Source organism: Quercus robur, chromosome 6, assembly GCF_932294415.1.
Source record: "Quercus robur chromosome 6, dhQueRobu3.1, whole genome shotgun sequence".
NCBI classification, from domain to species: Eukaryota; Viridiplantae; Streptophyta; class Magnoliopsida; order Fagales; family Fagaceae; genus Quercus; species Quercus robur.
This window is the reverse complement of record NC_065539.1, coordinates 35,646,967-35,671,864: the sequence shown is the minus strand read 5'-3', so window position 1 is coordinate 35,671,864 and position 24,898 is coordinate 35,646,967. Positions and strand designations below refer to the sequence as shown.

At 32.3% G+C, this 24,898-nt stretch overlaps 1 protein-coding gene across 1 annotated transcript; it reads left to right on the top strand.

The window, feature by feature from the left end:
• The first annotated feature begins 16,662 nt into the window (after positions 1-16,662).
• Positions 16,663-20,457, top strand: LOC126688595 (KIN14B-interacting protein At4g14310). The gene is made up of 3 exons (XM_050383350.1): positions 16,663-18,372; positions 18,769-19,382; positions 19,789-20,457. The coding sequence occupies exons 1-3, from the start codon at positions 16,792-16,794 to the stop codon at positions 20,324-20,326; spliced, it is 2,733 nt and encodes a 910-aa protein (XP_050239307.1). The 5' UTR covers positions 16,663-16,791; the 3' UTR covers positions 20,327-20,457.
• The last annotated feature ends 4,441 nt before the right edge of the window (positions 20,458-24,898 follow it).

Sequence of the window (24,898 nt, the reverse complement as noted above, 5' to 3'; positions counted from 1 at the left end):
TAAAATAAGCTACTACCAAAATAAGGTTGAAACAAAACATCACCAACATCATCTCAACCCAACGAACGACTTGAATTTTGTTTTGCAAGGATTTCCTTTTGGAGTGCATCATAAAAAGTTCTTTGGTCTTCGTTCATGACACTTGTGTCTAGCATCATAATTCTTTCATTCTCTTTTAACTCTTGCAAGTGAACATTTTCCACTTTGATACGTACTTTCTTTTTTTCATGTGCACAGGATTCTTCAAGAATTTTCATTTTCTTTTTCAAATATTCTGTTGCTAAATCTTTCCCATCATCTCTCTTTATTGATTAGCATTTTCAACTTTTCTACTTATTGGCCTCTCAAAATCCAGTGTCATCAACCCTCCCTCCTTGATCTATTGAATCTAGAGTTTGAGGCAATTCTTTTCTTGAATCTTCCCTAGGCATGGTATGTACACACTTGGGAAAATCCTTCAACAATAGCCAACGATGTTCATGTTGAAAAAAGTAACCATGAATTCCTTTAAACAATTCCCTTGCTTTCTCTATCTAAAAATAAATAAATAAATATAACAAAATTAGTTTCTTCAAAAAATTCATTTGTGTTGTAAATCTAAAAAAATTAAAGACGATTGCAAAATTTATACCTTCATTTCAGCAGTGGTTCCACTTTCATTCTTTGCTTCAATTTTAGCTAAGGACCCACAAAATTTAACTGTTTCCTTATTAATCACTCCCCATCAGCTTGTTAGGAATGAAATATTACATGTAGAATCAATCTTGTGGTTCTTTAATTATTTTGCAACTTTGCTACAAAATGTTGTTTTATGTTGCTCATTACCATACATAGGATCGACACTGGTATTGAGGCATGTTGCTACAAGCAACTTATCTTCCTCAGGACTGAAGTTGATACCGCGTGTTTTTTTTTTTTTAGAAGTGGCAACTTCATCATTCAATGGAGAATCTTGGAATAACATGGGACTATTTTCAAATTCACTAAAAAGTTACTCTTCAAGATTAATATCCCCCTATAAGACATCAGTGTACAATGAATAATCTCTTAAGTCCATGCTCTAAATAGATATTTAGATAAAAATAATTTAGGTAGTCCAAAGAGAGTCCCCAAAAATAAAAAATCAAATGCATATATGAATGCACAAAAACAAGAATTATTGCAAAATATTTATTATCATTCTAAATTCTAAATGTGGGAATTAGATCTTTGGTACATATGGTTTTATTCTCAGAATTAAATTCCTAAATGTAAAACCATTTTGAGAGATATGATTTTAGCCTAAATTCTGGAATTAATCAAAGAAATATATTATCATTCTAAATGTTGGAATTAGAATTTAGAATCCGTAGTACCTCATAGTTTGCATCCAAGTAATTCAGTAATGCAAAAGAATTGAAAAAAAAAATAGCACATATGAACTAAGAAAATAGAGAGAATAGAAGTATACACCGAAATACTAAGAGAATCACAGAGAAGACAGAGAACTTACCTGTATGCAGTAGAAGTAGAACGAATCGATGAAACCTTCAGAGAAACGACAAATTGATGAAACCTTTAGATAATTGGAGAATTGGTAAAACTTTCAGAGAATTGGTGAAACTGAGATTAAACCGACGATACCGAGATTGAATTGGCGATACCTTCAATGAATCAGTGACTCCAAAATACAAATCCAATAAGCTAAGATGCTAGACAAAACAATAATGCTTTACTTTGAGATGAACTAAACCAAACCAAGTAGATTCGGTGTATGAGATAGAATAGAGAGGAGAGAGTGAACAAAAGGAAAAACAAAATGGTGAAGGAGATTTTATAGATTAGTGATGATGGAATTTGTGAGATAGTAGAGAGGAAATTAGTGGTGGCTTATGATTCATGAATGGGAAGAGAAGAAAGCAAAAGGGAAGAGGGGAAAACAGAAGAGTTTGGGAGAATGGAGATGGAGGAGCGAATGTGTGGCTGAAAGTGTAGATGAAGAGATATTTTATTTGAGATGAGAGAGAAAGATGAATAAAAAATAATAAAAACCAAATGCCATTTTCATCCGTACCATGCCAAAGATGTGATTGTACTGTAGCATGTCTCAAAAAATTTTGGCATTTAACACACCTCATGATGGTCTATATTGGGTGTTTGGTATGCTAAATGCCAAATATTTGGCAGTTGGCGCACTTGATAGGAATGCTCTAATAAATTGACTCCCTCCATTCCAAATAAATTGAAAAGAATCATGTTATCAAGTCATAATGTGTCATTTTTGTGACACAAATCAAGTTTAGGAAGGAGGGGAAAAAATTTGTTTTTCTTTTTAAGTAAATTCATACAAATCCTTCCTTATGATTAAGGATAATCTCTTTTCATCCATCAAATTTCTCACATTTGGGTAGTTTATACTAAATGGAGCATATCACTTACAATAGGGTAATATGCAATCGCTACAATGTAGTTAGCTCACATAATAGTAAAATGTCAAGTTAAGGAAAAAAAAAAAAAAAAAAACCATATGTGTTAAACAAATTGGTAAATTACATTGACACCTCCAAGATATATTGAAATTAGACTCATTATATTTTATTTTAAAAAAATGTCACTCCACCCTCAAATAATTAAAATTATTGACAATCATCCTTTTTCACCCTCAATTAATCAAAATAATTAACACCCTCCCTCCCCCCCCCCCAAAAAAAAAATTCAAAAAGAGGGGATGGCTTGTCAATTATTTTGATCATTTGGGAGTGAAGTATCATTTCTTATAAATCAGGTCTAATTTCACTATACCTAAGGGTTGGTTTGGTTGGGATGAAAACAAAGGGGAAGAATCTATAAGTGTAAAGCAGAAATTCCATTAATGAGAAAAGGAAACAAAGAATAGTATTGAATCATATTCTCAAGTGGTCTCTCCTCTAATGGTCTCTCCTTAATACTCATGTAAGACATCACCAAAAATTGCAAAGAAACAAGCTCAAATGGTTGAAATGCTTAAGAGGCAAATTGACATTTTTCAATTTGAAATTGATAGCAACAACAAGTATAAGGCAATAAAATGATATTGCCAAAGATGGACTTGTAATTATAAAGTAAGGACATGTGATTACTAAGGAGGAATTCGCTATCATGGAGAGAGGATGCCCATGTTGTTATTCTAAGAAATAAGTATTTTTAAAATTATTAAAAATAGGAGTACCAGAGAACATCTAACTTCATGCTATGCTATTCCGATTAAGGACCCAACAAAAGTGAGAACATTGTTTTGGTGTTCCACCTGATCAATTACACTTGAAAATATTATTCAAGATGATGGATGGGTAATACTCCTTAGAGGATGGATAATTTTTTTTTTGTTAAGACTTTAGAAAACTAACTTTTAGGTAGAAAGCAAGCATATATGGATACTGTTAATTAATATCATATGAAATGAATTACTTTTTACTTAATATCATGTTGGAGGAACAAAACAATGAAAATAAGCCTAATCAAATATTTAGTTCTCATTCTTTCACAAATATGTCTAAAAAATGTTTTGAAGAATTCAATGATGCCATTGAAAAAAGTTACATCAAGAATCACATAAAAACCTTAAAAGCTAGATTCCACGCATGTCTTGACCTCTTTAAAAATTTGAGTAGATTTACAACGAATCCAATTACTTTTAACTTTTAACCTTTTATAGAGGTTAGTTACTTTTATTTTAACGTCATGGATATATTTTTAGAACAAGTGAGTACATTTTATTGCTATTTGTTATAATAATAATGATAATATTAATAAATGTGTATTGTATTCCTTTAAGCACACCCAAATGCTGGGAAATGGCGATATACTCAAATTCAACATTATGTGAAGTTGTTATATTTGTATGATAAAGATAGGGCAAATGATGAAGGTTCTATAAGTGCAAATGAGAAATTTCATCAATGAAAAAAGGAAATAGAGGATAGTGTAAACTTGAAAGAAAATGTTGACGACTTTGAAGTATAACATATCAAATGATGAATTATATTCTCCAATCATCTCTCGTTCGTACGCATGTGAAACGTCATAAAAAAAGGGCAAAGAAACCAACTAAAATGGTTGAAACTCTTGATAAATAAATAGACATTTTTAATGTTGTAGCAAGTGTAAGGTAAAGAAATGACATTGCTAAAGATGGGTGTGGACATAGTGGATGGAGTGGCCACCTAGTTTTTGTAATAGTCCAAGAACCATATATATAGCATCCTTTCGAGGAAGGACCATTGATCTTACTACCAGAGTATAGGTTCAGAATTAAAGTACGCTCTTGGGAAGGTGTTAAGCACCCAAGATCGCCAACCCTAAGGTTGGCCTCCCATCATTGTGTCTTATGTCTTAACCCTATTAAAAACTAACTCAACACTTATATCCTAGACTCACACACACACACTAACATGCATCTAACACACAACATGACATCTTTATCTCTAAACAAGCATTCTTATCCATCCACAAAGCAAAAGAAAGCCAAACACAAAAAAAAAAACCTAGCATTCATCTAGCATGTGAAAACCCTAGCATACATCTAAGCATGCTCCATCATATCATCAAAATAAACCATAACACAAATGCATGAACATTTTTAATGCATGACTAACCCTTTACTTACCTTGTAACAACACAACACCTATAGCATTGATGCATGGAAATGTGAATTAATGGCTTGACATCAAAGCAAGAAACAAACATAAAACCCCTAATTTAAACATGTTAAAGACAAAAAAAAAAAACATACAAGACAAAGGCACAAATACGTATAAACATATGAAAAAGGCTTTAAAATGAGACAAAACATGTGAAACAAACGATCCAAACAACAAGAAATCTGGATTAGGGTTTTTGGGCAAGTGCTAGAATGCGTAACCAAAGGCCTGTGTACGCATGCTCATAGCATGCGTGCGTGGGACTTGTTCAAGACCCTAACCCAGAAACGAACAAGGCAAAAAACAGAGCATGAAATAAAACCCTAATTCTAACAAACAAACATGCATTTTAAACATACAAAAATTTAAACCTAACCTAGAAAAGCATGTTAAAACATATTCTAACAACAAACAAAACAAACAGGAGGATTTAAAGACAGAAAATAAAAGAAAGGAAAAAGACAAGTTTAAAAAAATACCTCACACAAAGAGCTTTTCTAAACTTTATCTTATACTTTTGAAACCCTAGCTGCATACGCATGCTTTGGTCCATGTACATAGGCCACAGTCCATGTACGCAGGCCCAAGGCCACTTTGGTTATTTTATTTACAAAAATAGATTTTTGCTCATTTAAAAGGTTATATTTTTCATTTTTACACTACTCAAGTCAATTTGATATTTGATTGGGCTTTAAACAAGTCTTGGGCCTTAGAGTTTGAGCATCATTAGGGAACAGGGGCTCGAGTCGTAAGGGGTACAAAATGTAGTGTCTACAATAGGCATGCTATTATGAACCAAATACATGAGATTGCTAAGGAGAGACTTGCTATCATGGAGAGAGGACGACTATATTGTTATTGTAAAGATGAAATATTTTTAGAATTAGTGAAGATGGGCGTACTCGAGAACATCCAACATGATGCTATGTTATTCATGATTAATGATCCAACAAAAATAAGAGTATTTTTTGGTGTTCCAACTGATCAGTTACATCAACAAATATTGTTCAAGATGATATATGGATAATGCTTCTTAGAGGGTGAATAATGTTTTTGTTAAGGCTTTAGAAAATTGACTTTGGGTAGGAAGCAAACATGTATGGATAATGCTTCTTAATATTTTGTTGACTTTTGATGGACTGAAAGTAATATATTATGGTCTTAATGTAATATTTGATGAATTTGTATTTGGTTAAGACTTAAACAATAGAAGAAAATGTAATATTTTTCTTTATATGAAATTAATGAATATGATCAATATTGGAAGTTCAACATGCTTTCTTTGGCCACCTATTGGAAGGTTTTTTTTTTTTTTGAGAAACAGGCGAATAGTTTGTTAATACATATTTGTTTATATATTGGCCACCTATTGCTGAATTCTAACATACTTGCTTTCGCCATGTATTTGTTGGCATTATTGTTCATTTGGAGAATTCTATATTGGCTTCAAAACTAAGCTTTCTCATTCAACAGATTGAAGTGCAGTTGAACATGTGTGACATTTAACCATAACCATGACCATTTACATTTGATTACTTGACTAATATCAATTTCTTGAATCGATTTGTTACACTATAAATATATATATATATATATATATATGAGAGCATTGCTATATTAATAAATATATTTTATCAAACTTATCAGTTACATGTATTAATTATCCCACATTACTTAAGAGAGTGTTGAAGTTTGATGATAAAGTGATATCTTGCATACTTTTTGGCTTTAGAATACAAAGTTTGGCTACAAGCTTTGAGGTCTTTAAAAGACAAAGACGATCATAAATCAAGGTATAGTTTTTTATGAGAATGAAAACTTGAAATATAGTTAAGAAATCTGAAAAGTCAAAGCATGTTGTTGAAGTTGTTTTTGAGCTCACACCTATCACCTTTTCCACAAATAGTGTCACATATAGAGAATAAGTATGATGATCTAATGGAATGTTGTCTAAAACAGAGATAGTGTAACTTTGTTGGGTTTAGAATGAAATGGAGAAGGTGAGTGGGCATCGAGACTTTAGCTTAGTTGTTGCTTCAGTCTACAAGAGAGAGAAAGTGTTGTTAATGTATTTAAGAGCATTTACGCTAACTTGCGTAAAACTTTTGGTCTTATTTAACATAAGAATCTACTTTTTTCTATTTTACATACTTACTTTTTAAAATACCCCACATCAGATTATCTATATTACACTACATTTCATTAAAATATCAAATTTTCTTATTTTTTAAATTGTTTATCTTTATTAACATACAACAACTACTATCCACTCTTTTCTTTTATTTCTCAGGGGATACGTAAAGAAAGAATAAAAAAACTAAATGCAAAATAAATAGTATTAGTGTAAATTTACACTATTATTGTAGAAAATTTGTAAATTTACACAATTATATATTGATTGATGTGTGTCATTTTTAGGCAAAATTGTGCAAATTTTACACTTTTTTTTTTTCTATTATGCATCCATTGATGTGAGTGCTCTAAGTTGATGTATACAACAATTTGTTGTGGGCTCACAGTCTTCATAATTATTACTAGATTACCACTCAATTTAGTTTTTTGTTTTAAGAAAGCACCTAAGAGCCGTTTTCATAAAGCTAGATTGCACAATAAAATGTAAATCTAGTTTTCTAAAATATTAAAAAAAAAAAAAAAAAAAAAAAAAAAAACCAAACGATAATACGCTATGTAAGGTCCACAGTCTTTTAAGTTTTGGGGGAAAAAAAAACCTTGAAAACAAGCTCTAAAGTTGCCTAAATGTTAACTGTGTCTTGACTTAGAGCATCTCCAATAAGCTCTCTAAAGCCAATTTTGGAGAGCAAACACACCAAAAATTCACTCCAACAACTTCTCTATCTCTATATTTTGGAATGGAGTTGCTACAGTACCTCTCTTGAAATAGAGAACACTGTAGCATTTACTGTAGCACCTTCAAAAATTTTTATCTATTAAAATAATCACTTGGTTGAATAAAAAATAATTTTTTTTCTCTTTCCTCCGTTTCTTTTTCTTCCTTGCTCTCTCTTTCACTTCTCATCATAAAAAACTCTCTCTCTTCTCATCAGAAAACAAAGATAGAGGAAGGCCAACTCTCTCTACCGACTGTCTGTGTGAGTGAAGTGAGATGAAGAAGAAAGAAAATAAAAAACAAAAATGCAAACATAGAGGATAAGTCAAAAGATCATGGTCGGTTATGTGTGTGTGAAGTGAGCTGAAAAGGAAAGAAAATAAAAACAAAAAGGTAAGCACAGAAGAGGAGGAGAAATCGAAGAATGGGATTCATGTGTGGAGAAGAAACAAAAAAGTAGATACGTAGGAGAAGAGTGGGTATGTGTGTGGAGGAAAAAAAACAAAAAGGAAAAAGAAAAAGAAAAAAAAGATAGAGATGATTCTAGAAAGTGAAATGTATGAATGATAAAAAAAAAAAAAAAAAAGGGAAAAAAATTATTAAGAAAAAGGGTGAAATATTATGTCACAATATTTTTATATAATTGAGAAATATTACCATTTGAAAAATATAGCCCTTAAAAAAAAGGCTATTGAGAAAATATAATTGTTAGAAAATTTGAAAACGTTACCATTGGGAAATTTAAAAACATAGCTATTAGGAATTTGAAAAATATAGTTGTTGGAAATGAATAAAAAAAGATTAAAGAAAGATTAAAAAAAGAATGAAGAAATAATATTTAAATGAGATAGAGAAATGATAGAGAGTATGTTGAAAAGTGTATTTCAAAAAGTAGGTAAGTAAAAGGTAAATATCACTGTTCACTTTTCAAATAGTACAAAAATTTAAGGAGGCTGCAGGAGATGCTCTTATGTTGTTTTTGATTAGGTGGAATAGCTAGGATATAAATTTGTTGATTGGGATGGTTTTTTGTTCTCACCTCTCCAAATGTAGTGCAGTAAAAACTTTACTAAAAGTCTGTTTAGCTAAATCCTTAAGCTTTTTTCTTAGTTTATATATATATATAAATAATTATAATAAGTTTTTTTGTTGTTAAAAATAATAATTTCTAGATTTTTTACTTGACCAATATCAATTGCTTGAATCGATTTGTTATACTATATATATGAGAGCATTGATATTAATAAATATATTTTATCAAACTTATCAATTACATGTATTAAATAGCAATAACATATTTATTCTCTCTTGTGTGTGTGTTTGTTTCTAATAAAAAAGAATGGGTAATTGTCTCACACTACTTAAGAGAGTGTTGGAAGTTTGATGATAAAGTGATATCTTACATACTTTTGGGTTTCAGAATGCAAAGTTTGGCTACAAGCTTTGAGATCTTTAAAAGACAAAGACGATCATAAGTCAAGGTATAGTGTCCATTAGATCATCATACTTACTAACTTGTTATGTGACATAGACACTATCTAAAAAGCCAAAGCGTGTTGTTGAAGTTGTTTTTCACCTTACACCTACCACCTCTTCCTCAAATAGTGTTACATATAGAGAATAATTACAAGTTAGTAAGTATGATGATCTAATGGAATGTTGTCTAAAATAGAGATAATGTGACTTTGTTGGTTTTAAAATGAAATGGAGAAAGTGAGTGTTGAGACTTTAGCTTAGCTGTTGCTTCAGTCTACAAGAGAGAAAAAGTGTTGTTAATGTATTTAAGAGCATTCACATTAACTTATGTAAAAATTCATGTCTTATTTAGCTTAAGAATCTACTTTTTTTAATTTATAGACTTACTTTTAAAATACCTTACATTAGATTATCTATATTACACTACATTTAAAATATCAATTTTTCTTGAATTTTTTAATTGTTTATCTTTATTTACATACAACAACCAATATTCACCATTTTCTTTTATTTCTTGGGAGATATGTAAAGAAAGAATAAAAAAATTAAATGCAAAATGAATAGTATCAGTGTAAATTTACATTGTTATTGTAGAAAATTTGTAAATTTACATAATTATATATTGACTGATGTGGGTCATTTTTAAGCAAAATTGTGTAAATTTTACACATTTTTTCTATTATGCATCCATTGATGTGAGATACTCTAAATTGATATATACAACAATTTGTTGTGGGCCCATAGTTTTCATAATTATTATTAGATTACTACTCAATTTAGTTTTTTGTTTTAAGAAAACACCTAAGAGCTGTTTTCATAAAGCTGGATTGCACAATAAAATGTGAATCTAGTTTTCTAAATGTAGAAAAAAATTTACCAAAACGAGATTTTGTTCCCACCTCTTCAAATGTAATGTAGTAAAAATTTATCCTTAAGTGTTTTGTCTTAGTTTATATATATAAAAAATTATAATAAGTTTTTTTGTTGTTAGAAATAATAACTTTTAAATTTTTGTCATACATTTAGGATACGTTTGGTACACTGAATGGGAATTATGATAGGAATTGTAATCTTTATTACTAGGAATAAAATGTGTTGTAATGTAATAACTAAACTTATTCATTAGTTTGGTTGTAAGTTATAACATTAGAATGAAACTTAATATTTATTTTAGGAAATTTCTTACTCATACAATTATATTTCCTTAAAAATTGTTATTTTTAAATTTATAAGAGATATGTATTATTTTTTATGATTTTTTATTTTTATAATTATTAGATGTATATGAAAAGTTTATATAACGACCTAAGGAAAAGTGCTAGCCACATCTGCGCTATACCTCAAAAGGACTAGTCACAATTAAGGCTCCTTGTAGTTGTTAATAAAGCCCAGATCTACCTAGTAAATACCCGATGTGAGACTCATCACACACCCACACACATCACACAATCAATCAAATTGGGGCATCACAATCTCCCCCACTTAAATCCCTAACGTTCTCGTTAGGGCCCACTTTGTGGGGTAGTGTCTCTGAGCCCACATAGGATTACCGGGCCGGCTCTGATACCATATGTAACGACCCAAGGAAAAACGCTAGCCACATCTACGCTAACCTCAAAAGGACTAATCACAATTGAGGCTCATTGCAGTTGTTATTAAAGCCCAGTTCAACCCAGTAAATACCCGATGTGGGACTCATCACACACCCACACACATCACACAATCAATCAAATTGGGGTATCACAATCTCCACCACTTAAATCCCTAACGTCCTCATTAGGGCCCACTTTGTGGGGTAGTGTCTCTGAGCCCACATGAGATTACGATTGAAGGCTTATTCCGAGGTAGTAGAAACTGCAAAAGTTGTTGAAAAGGAATGTGAAGACTGTCAGAGAATTCGAGATCAAAATAAAAAGAGATCCAAGCCTGAAGAATCTCAAAAAGAAAATGAAAATGACAAACCATTCAAAAAGAAGACGACAATAGAACTAGAGCCTAAGGTGGTGCAATAAGTAATAGAGAATTGTTCAAAGTGTGGTAGAAAGCATAACGGTGTTTGCTATCGTGAAAGTGGGGCATGTTTTAAGTGTGGAAAAATGGGTCATCGTATCAAAGATTGCCCAGCTTTGAAGAGTGAGCCGATGGTTAAGCCTAATGATGTGAATCAAAGGCCAAAAATCCAAGGACGGGTGTTTGCTATTACTGGGCAAAGTGATGAGGAAACTAAGTCAGGTACCATCTCCTTATTTATTTATTTTTTCTCTTATAAAAAAAAAAAAAAAATGGTTGTTGAGTTTATGTAAGTATTGTATGGTTATGATAGTAGACAAGGAAGTAATGGCTGACTTTTTCTCTTTAAGATTTGAGACTTTGATATTACATAATGTAGATTGGTTATCATGATATTTTTTGAGTTCTAGATAAGGGTTGTAATCAATAATGTATTTTCTTATGGAAAGGATATTATGCATTGACAATAGGTTATGGAATAGGATGACTGTGAGGAATAAATATCGATTACCCAAGATTGTCCTTAAATCAGGTTACCGTCAACTCAAGTTAAGAAGGAAGATTTTTTTTTTTTTTTAGATTGCCATTCATACATGTTATGGACAGTATTGAGTTTTAGTGATGCTAATTGGTTGACTAATCTATATATATATATAAAACCGAAACCTTTGAAACTCCCACAATTTTCCACATCATCATTTTAATTTAAAAAAATTTTAATTTTTAAAACTAAATAGTGAGAGAGTCCTAACAGGAGTCTCTTATATATATATATATATATATATATATATATATATATAAGACAAAATCTTTGAAAACCCTAAAGCAATCTCCTCTGTTCGTCTCCACTAAGAGAGAAAACCCTAAGCTTCAATTTCTTTGGTACGCTTGCTATTACTTTTTCTCTTTTTTGTGAATTAGTTTTTTTTGCTTTTGTTTTGTATGGAGTAGTATTTTACAATATATTTAAAAAAATTTTAATTTTTAAAACTAAATAGTGAGAGAGTCCTAACAGGAGTCTCTTATATATATATATATAAGACAAAATCTTTGAAAACCCTAAAGCAATCTCCTCTGTTCGTCTCCACTAAGAGAGAAAACCCTAAGCTTCAATTTCTTTGGTACGCTTGCTATTACTTTTTCTCTTTTTTGTGAATTAGTTTTTTTTGCTTTTGTTTTGTATGGAGTAGTATTTTACAATATATAGTATAACTACAAGTATTGTAGTAAGTTTGCTAACTTTTTGTGTGATTCAAAGATGCTATATTCTATATTATTTTAGATTATATAACCTTAAGTTTTACCTTATGGAGACGTATGTACAAGTTTTCAATTCCTTTTGTGTGAATATTTTCTCATAGCTGTGGAGTAAGGTATATGCACTATATGTTATCTTATGTTTTCTCTTATGGTGTCATGCTCTTTGTTTATTAATTAAAGATTATGTTGGAAGCCTATATTATTTTCACCTTCAATGTGTTCGACAATGTTTGAACCAAATTTTTCATCAATTAGGAAGAATTGGATAAAAAAAACTTAGAAAAGCTTTCCATCCTTACTGAAATTGTCTCACAATAATAATAATAATTTTTTTTTTTTTTTTTTTTTTAATTTGTAAGTTCTGAATGTTTTAATTTTTAATTTTATTGTATTTTGAAAGTTTGACCACCTAAATTTTTGGGTTCAATTTTTTGCAATATTTGAAACAGTTTAGCAAATTTCAACTGTTATAACTATGAATTATTCTCTTGAAGGTAATCTATCTTTCTCTTATATTTCTCTATTTGGTAGTCATATATATTTTGTTTTATTTCAATAATTTCTAGGTAGTGCCAGTAAATTTTCTAATTTTTTTTCCCCTTTCGAACGTTTTAACATCAGAACTTTTTAGTTATTTTTTTTTTCAATATCTAAATTTGGCTTATTCATCAAATTGTAACTCAAAAAGATAGGAACAATTCACGTAATAGTATAGTTTCATAATCAATTTAAAATTTTATAAAATTATTTTAGTCTATTATAAATAGGTAAGTTCCCGTGCGTTGCACGGGTTTCCGACTAGTATCTCTCTATGTTCAAGGACTAAGGTATGTCAAGTTTAGAGGACTAAACTTATGTTAAGGGGGGAAGAGTGTAATACCCCAAATTTTGATTTTATGATTATCATTGTACCTTGTCAATTTTAATATAGAGTTGAGGTACCATATGTGTGTGCACAGTAAGATGGGAGTCGACAATTTTGTGGTGCTACAAATAGATGAGAAAATTAAAGTTTTAGTGTATACGATTTAGTGGGGCAATTAAAATAAATAAATAAAAAGGAAAAGAGGAAGATGTTTTATGGACTCCTTGCAAAATAAAGTGATAAGTTCAAGTGGGTTTTAAAATCCAGCCCACTACCCCACCAAGCCCACATCTCTTTTGTGTTAAAATATAAGTTGGAGGAAAAAATAATTAGGGTTTTGGGATAAGAAGGGTTTCATCACTAAGGAGGCTAGGGTTTTATCAAAGAGGCTAAGAGGTTTTTCCTTGGAGTTTAGAAGAGATACATTTGAAGAGGCAACCAATTGTTCCAGGTATGATTTTCTCACTGTTAGAAACAAAGAATTAAAGATTTAGAATTTTATCATGGAAATGTTAGTGGTGTGTAGATTGTTAAATGGGGTATTTTCCTAGTATACGATTTACATTACTAAGTTAGTTGCCTACGGTTTGTATTCAAGAACAAAAGTCATGGTTTTAAATCTCAATTCATGTAGATGGCTTTTTACGTTTTCATTAGGATAGATATATTAAATCCAAAGCTTGCCACACCATGTATTCATGAATGAAGGTTATATATTTAGGCGTTATTCACGAAGAGATCCGATTGTTATACTCCTAAGTTTATGGTAGTTTTGTATTTAATATTGGTTACCTGTTGAAATCGAGGGCCTTGGGTCTAACAAAGCATGATATATATATATATATATATATATGATTAAATCTTTAATAGTCAGTACATGATCTCATTAAGTTGCCTACAGACTTCAAGATTATAACTTTTAATTTTAAAGGTGGCTCTATATCCTTACGCTTTCAATGGTAATGTTAAATCTAAGGTCTAGAATATTTCGGCTACTGCTTCTCTAATGGTAATACGAGATTTGAACCAATGCAAGGAAGCATAATTGGCCTAGAATATCAATTGTGGTTATAAAGATTTGTTTGAACTCCTTTAGTACAGATTAGTTTTGGGGATATATTGTTGCGGTGGGACGTTGATAAGGAATAATAAATTGCTTAATTTAATGGTATATATGAAAGTAGTTTTCATACCTGATTTCTGTAGGATAGTAGGAAAGGATTAGATTTCATGCTTACTGATTAAAGCATTCTTTTGTTTAGAGCTTACGGAAGATTAAAGTGTTCAACTGTGTTCAGAAGTATTAGCAAGAGAGGTAAGTAATTATGCAAAATATGCACAAGTTTTGTCATTTAGGTTCTTAGATGTCAAGGTTTTTCAAAAGTCATTTTTTTGAGTTAAAGTTTCCTAAAGTTTATTGAAAGCATTTTTATATCATTAAAAGAGAAATTTCGAATTTTAATTAATGTTTTGAATGTCCGAATCTCATTTAAAAGATGATTTCTAAACTAAACTCTTTTTAGAAAATAATTGAGTTTCAATGTAAGTTTCCAAAATGGTGTTTGTTCTTTAAAGTTGTTAAAACCAAGTGATTTTAAGGTTATATTCCTATTCTCCAAATGGTATTTAAAATTTTTCTTTTAGCAAATTTAATTTTCATATTTACTAAAGAATTGTAATATATTTACATAAACTCCTCAGTCGCTATTCGTTTCCCAAGAGAGTCAAGCATCCTTTGATTTATATTCTATTCAATATTGTGATCTTTGATATGCCTCTGTATTTGAAAATAAATTGTTAATATCAAGTAAATTATTTTATTTTGTATAAACTTTGCTTCGTGATATGTGACTTAAAATAAATGTTTTTAGAATTGATCAGATATATCAGATATGTGTGTAAATCTGCTCACAGGATTGTATGTGAGAATATGTGTTGATCCCTCACCAACAGGGGTTAGATGTTGGTATCCGCTCACAGGATTGTATGTGAGAATATGTGATGTGTATATGTGACACTGTGCTCTGATCAATTATCTGTATGTGTTTTCGAATAACTTTAAGATTTGATTATATACATGTGTTTAGTGGTTCTTTATACGTTTGGAAAACTATATCGAATATTTTGAGTGAAATTGTGAAATCAAACTCGTGCTTTGCTTGACTCTATTCTATTGTATATTGTGTATAATTGCTTACTGGATGTGTGGCTCATCTCATCAATTACAATTTTCAGATTAAAGTTTAGTTGGAGGAACAGAACCTTTGGATTGCTTCGTAAGGTGCAAGGTAGAGCGTGGGAGTTTTAGGCAACGTTAGTATTACTTGAAGCCTTAAAGGATTTTAGTTACCCTTAATTTGTAATTCATGTTTTTGTTATGGTGGAGATTAATTTTCCGTTTGTGGAGTTTAGATTTTTTTTGTAAGAGATTTTTAAAAGTACTATTTCTTTGGAGTATTGAATTATTTTGGATTAATTATGCTTGATAAGTCATGTAAGATTAGCAAGTTAGTCATGTATCTAAATTCATGTTCCATGGATTTGGGTCGTGACAGTTTATTTACTTGGAAATATATTAAGTTTTGAAATTATTGCACTTACTAAGGAATAACTAATACAACATTTTAAAAAAGAATAGTTATTTCTCATTTTGAAGAATAGCTATTCATAAGGAATTATTATTCCTTGTAATAAAAACATAATCAAACTAAAGAATAACTAAACCGTAGGAATAACTATTACATTACAGCGCCTATTACAATCTACCAAACATACCCTTAGTATAAAAGTTACCAAAAACTACGATACTAAATATGGAATATCTTTAGAATGGAACTATGGATATCTTCCATGTGTCCAAGTTTTAAAGATAAAATGATCATAATAATCTTCATGAATCATGAGTAAATAAGTTTTATTAGAGCACTTGCATCAATGCTTGTATAGTAGAAAAAAAAAATCACATTTTAGTCAACCAAACCTAAAATTTGACTAAAATTTACCTACATTAGGCTATGTAAAGTTTTTGTAAAATACATGGTTGCTACAGTAATTGTGTAAATTTTTATTGATACTATTCATTTAATTTTTTATTTTTTCTTTATGTATTTTGAAGATGAAGGAAAAAAAGTGAATGATGGTTGTTGTGCACTTGTGTGTAAAGAAAGATAAAAAATTAAAAAAAAAATTTAAGAAAAATTAATATTTTAATAAAATATAATGTAAAATAGATAATATAATATAAATTGTTTTGAAAAATTAAGTACATAAAAAAGAAAATTTTTTTTGTACCAAACGATGCCAATGCTTTAAATTAAAAAAAAAAAAAAAAAAAACTCCGAAAAGGGTAAATAATAATACTGTAATAAAGAAAAAGAAAGAAACAAAGGCTGACCGAGGCAAACGTGGCACAAAAAAAAAAAAAAAAAACAGCACTCAGGCACAGCCCTCCAAAAAAATTCAAAACTCAAAAACCAAATAAATTCCCGCCCAAAACCCACCCAAATCTTCTCAGTTCTCTCTTTCTCATTTTATTATTAACATTGTAGATTTGTAAAGTCAAAACTCAAACAAACAGCTTCAAACTCAAACCCATAAAAGCTTTTCAGTTTCACCAACATACATTACAAACAAATTCATTAACTTATACTTATACTACTAGCAGTACTAAATTAATGTCCGCCTCATCAACTCGCCGCCTCAAAGACCACGGCGTCGGAGGCGGCGCAACCAAACCCGCCGCAAAAACCTTAACCCCAATCTCCGCCACCAAACCCAAAAACCCTACTTTACAGAAATCTGCCTCCGGCAAAGAGAACCCCAGGCCCACCACCCTTACTTCTCGGTCCCAAAAGCCCACTCTCCGCCCAGTTCCTCGCGTCGACAAGACCGTGTCCATGTCTCTCTCCAACGACGGCGCCGATTCGCGTGTCCGGTGGTCCACGTCATCTGCCCCTAGAGGTAGGAGCTCTAGTCCTTCTGATCCCATTAGGGTTTTCTCAGATCGTAGGGTTTCGAATCCTGTGGGTGGTACTAGGCAGAAAAAGGGGTCTAGGGATTTGAGTGCAACTCGGACTAGGGCTTCTAGGGATTGCATAGAAAGTGTGGAATTGGAAAAAAAGAGTGGGCTTTGTGAAAAATTTAAAATGGGAGGAGTGGAAAGTGGGAAGAAATTGAATGGGATTAGGGTTTTGGAAAATTGTAACGGGAAGCTTAATTTAAGCTCAGATTCGATGAATTTTGATGAAAAAGTTGGACTTGGTGTTAGTGTTGGGGTTGATAAGGTTTTCAAGTCGAATGAGGAAGTTGTGAAGGTTGGAAATGGTTTTGAGAAGTCTTTGAATGATTCGAAGAATGAGAAGGGCTTAGTTGAAGATGGGTTGGGTGGTCAGGTCAGTAACAAGTATCCGAGCAAACTTCATGAAAAGCTTGCGTTTTTGGAAGGGAAAGTGAAGAGGATTGCGTCGGATATTAAGAGAACAAAGGAGATGTTAGATATGAATAACCCCGACACATCAAAGGTGATACTTTCAGATATTCAGAGCAAGATTTCAGGGATTGAGAAGGCGATGGTTATTGTTGGAGGCGATTCAGATGGGAAAGTTGGGGTGTTGAAAGGAAATGGTGAGCGTGAGGATGGGGTGGTTGAGAAGGGAAAGAGTGTGGAAGGGGATAGTGCTAAAAGTTCGGTTAAAGGGTTGAATTGTGAGGAACTGGAAGCTAGACTCTTTCCTCATCATAAGTTGCTCAGAAATCGGACGACTTTGAAAGTAACATCAGGTGGTACTCAAATTCATGACCCACATGTTGTAGGATCTAATTGTGAATCAAAGGTGGAGGGGAAATTGTTTAGCCCTATTGATGAGAACCCAATAGCAGTTGAGTTCTTGGCTTCCTTGAATACCGAGCAAGCTAAAGTCACCACGAGGGACCAGCAAGCTGGTTTAGAATATTGTGAAGTTCAAGAAATGGATGGCGCTGCCTCTACAGGAGCTCAAGATTCTTCAAATATTTTCAATGATAAGCGTGATTTTGAGCTCAAGCTCACAACTGATGAGAGACTTGATGAGTTTGATGATCAGGAGAATATAGAGAATGCAATAATTGGTGAGGAGATAGAAGATACTTGCATTGATCAGCTGAATGAAATTGGCTGTAAGACCTCAACAGGAGGATGGTTTGTCTCTGAGGGGGAGGCAGTGCTACTCACCCATATAGATGGTTGTTGCTCATTTTATGATATTGCTAATTCTGAGGTATGCACTCTAGTTATCTAATTGGCGGTGCATTCCTATCAAGTGTTTATGTAGTTATGTATTGTGATATTTAATTTGCCAATCTCTTTTCCCCTGAAATGATTTTGTCCATTTTTAATGAAAAATAGTAGTACAAATACTTTAGATCACTTCTACTTGCATTATGTCAATGATGTGCTTTGGATGGATTGTTCTGTTCGATTCTTAATTTAATGATTTTTACTCTATATAATTATCTCTCTTTTTGCTAAACTGGAAGTATGTTTAAATCAATGAACTATATTACATGTTTTAATGGTGGTATGAATTGCTTGTTGCATTAATAGATATCAACCCAAAAACTAGCACTGCGTTTTTAGATTTGTTTTGTCCACTGATGGTCCATCTTGGTTTCAGGAGAAGGCTGAGTACAAGCCTCCATCTGGAGTCTCATCTGGTATATGGAGGGATTGTTGGATAATTCGTGCTCCTGGTGCGGATGGCTGCTCGGGAAGATATGTTGTGGCTGCATCTGCTGGGAATGCCATGGATTCAGGATTTTGCTCCTGGGATTTCTACACCAAAGATGTGCGAGCTTTCCAAATTGAGGAAGGTACAATTTCTTCCAGAACAGTACTTGGTCCCTTATCCAATAACTTTGTACATAGAAGAACTTCTGTTCATAGTATTCTGGCCCCGGAAACTCGGCAATGGTGGTATAGACCCTGTGGACCTCTCATAATCTCAACTGCCAGCTGTCAGAAGGGTGTGAGAATTTTTGATATTCGTGATGGGGAGCAAATTATGAAATGGGATGTGCAGAAGCCTGTGTTGACAATGGACTATTCAAGCCCAGTGCAGTGGAGAAACAGAGGAAAAGTAGTTGTTGCTGAAGCAGAGACAATTTCAGTGTGGGATGTGAATTCTCTCAGTCCTCAAGCACTAGTATCTGTGTCTTTGTCTGGTCGAAAAGTTTCTGCTCTTCATGTGAACAATACTGATGCTGAATTGGGTGGTGGGGTTCGTCAAAGGTGAGTGCCTGCATTTTCATTTTGCTTTTTTTTTCACTATTTGCCTTTTGTTCTAGTACTCTTCTTGTTGGCTGGTTCACCATATTTTCTTGCTTTAGCACTTTAGTTTGGTGAATTTGTTTACCCCAAATAGAGTTTAGCTTTATTTATTTTTTTCATGATTAATAGAGTTTGGTGAATTTGTTTCCTCCAAAATCTTAGTATCATTGTGAAATGATCATTTTCTGCTTCTGATATTGCTTGCTTCTCTTAGGAAAATGATTTTTGATATATAGCATGTTCTAAGGCTACCCGCCTGTAAATATACATGGGATTTGAAATGTTCTTGTTGTAGTAATCAAATACTTTTTTAAAGATGTTACCAAATTTCTTGTACCTGCTCTGAAATAATTGATGTGGAATGCAGAGTAAGTTCAGCGGAAGCAGAAGGAAATGATGGTGTATTCTGCACCATGGATTCTATCAATATTTTGGACTTTCGCCACCCATCTGGGGTAGGTCTTAAGATACCAAAACTTGGTGTCAGTGTACAGTCAGTTTTCTCTCGAGGAGATTCTATCTTCCTTGGCTGCTCTAGTTTAAGGTCAGTAGGGGGAAAGCAGTCTTCTTCACAGGTGCAACAGTACTCATTGCGCAAACAAAGGCTATACAGCACTTATGATTTCCCAGAATCCAATGCACACTTCCACCACACAGCAATAACACAAGTTTGGGGAAATTCAAACCTTATAATGGGTGCCTGTGGGTTGGGGCTATTTGTATTTGATGCCATGAGGGATGATGGGTTGCAGTCTCTCACCATTGATTCTGGGAACACTCAAAAAGTTATAGATACCATTGGTCCAAATGACTTGTGTTCCCCTTCCTTTGATTACTTGTCATCTCGTGCTCTCCTTATATCAAGAGATCGCCCAGCAGTGTGGAGGCGCTTATCAGAGGTATGAGACATGCTTGAAACCTGTTTAGCCTGATTTGCCTAGGAAAGGACTATAAGCAAAAGAATGTGCCGCTGTTTGTGTTCTATTATCTCATGCTATGTAACATGTTTGAAATAATATGTGCTATATTTATTGAAGTTGAACTTGTTATATAGAACTTGGTATAGGCATCAGATCAATTTTGTGTATATATATATGATATTATGCTTTAGAATATTTTTCAAGTGCCGAGGACAGGTTTAACTTAGTAATACCAGAAACCAAATAAAATAAAATGGGAAAAAAGGTTGGGAGAGCTCGGTCACATCAGTTATATAACTATAAGCCTTTCGCTAGAATTAGCCTTTTAAATCATGGGTACTTTCTGTTTCACTTTCCATTAGTCGACTTGATTTTATAGGCAAATCCAAGATTTTCGTTTTGAAACCAGTAGAAATAAGAAGACCATGTTGTTTATAAAATTTCCTACACACTTCGGAGGGCTTTGATTTGAGCAAACTTTTGAAGAAAGCAATTTTCATTCCATTGCAACTGTAATTGGCCAAAGCACCAGAACTTGGTGTGGTTAGCACAATGCAATATAACAGGCTCTTCTCATGGGGCCAATTCCAAATTGCTACTGTTTCTGCTATTCATATATCTCTCTGCTTTTTTAAGAGAATTTAATTTTACGGGTTTAGTTAATAGATCTCTTTGATGTACTTGCTCACCTGCATCCATTGCTATTTCTTGTTAAAGAGGGAAGATCTTACTATGAATTAAGCAGTCCTCAAGTAGAATAAACGCTGAAGAAATCTATTAAATTTAATCTGTTTATGGTTAATCATTCAAATTACAAGTTTGCTTGGATTTTTTTTGGAAAAAGTTGTCATTTTAATCACTTCTCCGAAAAGCTCTATTGTATTGTATCAACAAGAGTAACAAAAAAGATTTCATTTTAATCTCGCACACACACAGAAGATTAGTTGATTCTTAAAAAATGTGATCAATTCGCCATTTCTAGCCAGTTTTAGCAAAAAAATGTATCAAAATGATATATTGGACAAAAAGAAAGAAGAGAAGAGGTAATAACCGGACCAAAACTTGGGTTGGTTGATGAGAGCAAGTTCTCACTTTTTAATGCATCACTGAAAACTTGTCACCTCAATAATTTGTGAAAAAGTGTCAAAAAATTGTGTACATAAATTTATTTTTATTAAAATGGAAATTTGATCAATTAATTTTGGTCTAGTTTCTAGAACACTGTTTGTCCTCACCTACTTGATTAAACTAGAGTTAGTGCAGGCCTGAATTCCTTGTAACTCTTGTTGAAGTCAGGTTTAAGAACACAGTTTACCATGGCCTACTTCTAGCAGTTTTAATTTCACTGAGTGGTAGGTTCTTGAATTCCTTGTATAGTTTTTTTTTTTTTTTTCAAATTTTTTTATGGGAAAATTTCTTGTACAGTTGTATATACTATATTAATATAATGTAGTTTGAATATAAAACTTTAAGGGCACGTTTGGTACACTGTAATAGATGTTGTAATGTAATAGTTATTTTTAAGGAGTAGCTATTCAATTGTTTGGTTATGCTTTTATTAGAGCATCCACAACAATAGAGTTAAAAATTTAGCTATTTAATATTACAAAAAATTACTTTATCTATTTTATCTACTCACTTTACAAAACATGCTGTAGCAATGGATCAATTTTAACTTTCAACAAAATAAAATAATATAAATATCACAATAAAATAATATATCTACTATAATAAAATAATATATCCACTACAATAAATAACAACCACAACCACCTGTAACCGCTACTGCTGCCACTACTGCCACTACTGCCGCTGCCACTGACTCTTCCACCGTCATCGTAATCGCTACCGTTGCCACCACCACCGTTGCCAATGCCACCGCAATCAGCTCACTATAGCTGATTGTTATAAAAAAATAATGTTAATTTATTTCTACACGCGTGCCTCTCTTCCTTTTTTGTGTCCTTTGCTTCTCCCTGTTTCTAAAATTTCTCATCACCCACGTGGCCACGCCTAATGCCTAGCCTCTCTTCCCTTCTCTCTCTCTCTCATATGAAATCAACCCTCTCACCCAAAATGCCTATCTTCTCCATCTTGCAGTTGAGCCCAAAATGTCTCCCTCTTGCCTAGCTTTTGATTTTCAGTGGTCTGTGCTTCAATGGCCAAGGGCATTTGGTGGTTTGATCTAGTTTTCAGTATCTATTCTTCATGGGTCCGATTGAGTGGTTGACAGTGACTGGTGTTTTTGTTTTTTTTTTTTCCTGGCTAATGGTGGTGATGCGGTTATGGGTTTGAGTTTGTGATTTGGTTTTGACTTTGTGATTTGTTTATGATTTTGGTGGTTGGGGGTTGAGGTTGTGGGTTTTGGTGATAGTGGTTGTGGCGGTGGTTGAGTGGGTTTCGTGGCTAGTGGGTTATGATTGGTGGTAGCTGGTGTTTTATTTTATTTTATTTTTTTATTTGTTTTCAATGGTGGTTGCCGGCGGAGAACGAAGAGATCAATCGGTGTTGTCAGTGTTGGGTAGGGGCTTGGGTCGGCGGTGAGTGGAGGAATTGAAGCTTACAATGGGAAGAAATGAAGAGTGTGAGGACCGACTGAGGGGAGAGAGGAGCAACGAGAAGAAATGGGGAAGGAGGAGAAAGAAAAAACAATTAAAATATTCTAACCATTAATGTGAACACAAAATAAAATAATATATATATTTTTTTACTTTTGAGCTACAGTGCACATCTATCTTTAGATGTGCACCGTAGTTGAGAAGCTACTTTTTTTTGCCATAGCTCCACTATTGTAGCTCCATTTTTGTGATTGGTGGTGTTAAAAATAGCAATATAGCTATTTAGCATCACTACTGTGAGTGCTCATTCCTAATGAATAGTTATTCTTTAAAATGAGGGATAACTATTTCTTATCAAAAGCTATGTAATAACTATTTCTTAACCTATTCAGTACTCTTTTAAAAGAAAATGCCTAAAATGCCCACACAAAATATGTGGCTGATTTCCACCTATTAAACTTAAAATTTCCAACAAAATATGTTCATTTTGCAAAGATCACCCACAGTGGATTAACATCGATGAATTTCCAAAACAATATATATATATATATATATCAATCAAAATTCAAGTCTCCAAAATGCTTTAAAACTATCCATATTTGTATGATAAGCAATTATTCTTGGTAGATTCTAGAACTCTTATTTGCCAAACCCTCTATAAAATCAAAACCCAGTCCTATAAAATAGTTCAAGACTATTATAGTTCCATACCGAATAAAAAAATAATAGTCTGAAACTTTGTTATCATATCATGAACATTATGCTATTTAAATATTTATGGAGTTATAAATTTTGAACAAAGGAGACGTATATTATTTAATTTTTTTTCTTCAATTTATTCATAATAAATTGTTAAGCTAGAGCTATAAAAAGTGTAAATATAAATTTATAAATAAGGGCAATTTAGTAAATTGGATTTAAATATAATTTCATTTAAGGTTTCATTCATGTGTTGTCATCAAACAAATGAATAGTAATAGTCATTCCGTTAGACCTTATTGTATTCCTTCTAACACTAATTCCTAATACATTGTAATCATCATTACATTGTACCAAAAGTGTCCTAAGGATATTGTTTGGTAACGCAATAACTTATCAAATTGTTTTTTTTTTTTTTTGAGAAGAAGATTAAATTGGGTATAATTGACACTGTTTTTATTTATCCCAATTACAATTTACAGCATACTAATACTATATCGGTTGTGATTTATTTATTTTTAATTTTATCAATAGATTTTTTTTTTTTTTTTTTTTTGGGAGAAGATTGTAAATAGATTTGTTGTGTATGAATGTAACTGTACCCAGTATGTTTAATTGTTGGTCCATGGTACATAAATGTCTTGAACCTATACCATAGATCATGGGTCCGATTTAATTTTAATGTTGGACTACATTAGTTGGGCTAGAGCCCACATACTTAATTTTCAGGGGACTTGATGTCCTGGCTGAAATGAAGAACTTTGATGCCTCGACCTGGTTTAATTAGAGCATCTCTAATAAGTTCTCTAAACCCAAAATTTAGAGAGTAAACTCATAAAATAGTGCTCCAACAGTCTCTCTAAATTACTGTTCATTAGTGAAAAATTGTTCGCCAATGAACTGTCACTTTCTTGGTTTGATGACCTACTGTCATGAGCAAAACAATTAATTGTAGTAAAAAATTCAAACCACCAAATAAAATATTCAATTTTACTTGAGTTCACAACGGCTAAGTGCAAACATCTCAACCATTCCAGAATTTTCTCTCTCAAACATCTCTATTTAAACTCAATCACAATTAAAATACAAACTTAAATCACAATCTTAAAACTAATCAAATTAGAACACAAAAAAAAAAAAAAAAAACAACAACAACAACAAAAAAGCAAATCTGACGCATTTGAGCTGCGGTGGTGAGAGGACGAGTAGTGGTGGAGCAGACAAGGCTGCATGTAGGGACGGACCCAAGATTTCAAGTTGGGGGGGGGGGAAGATAAGCAAAAAAAAAAAAATTCAAAAA

What these genes read in the sequence shown, in the direction of transcription:
- LOC126688595 (XM_050383350.1), top strand. Translation starts at nt 16,792, where the DNA reads ATGTCCGCCTCATCAACTCGCCGCCTCAAAGACCACGGCGTCGGAGGC. An exon ending in ATGATATTGCTAATTCTGAG is followed by an intron (nt 18,373 to 18,768) that starts GTATGCACTCTA and finishes TCTTGGTTTCAG; the next exon opens with GAGAAGGCTGAGTACAAGCC. An exon ending in GGTGGTGGGGTTCGTCAAAG is followed by an intron (nt 19,383 to 19,788) that starts GTGAGTGCCTGC and finishes TGTGGAATGCAG; the next exon opens with AGTAAGTTCAGCGGAAGCAG.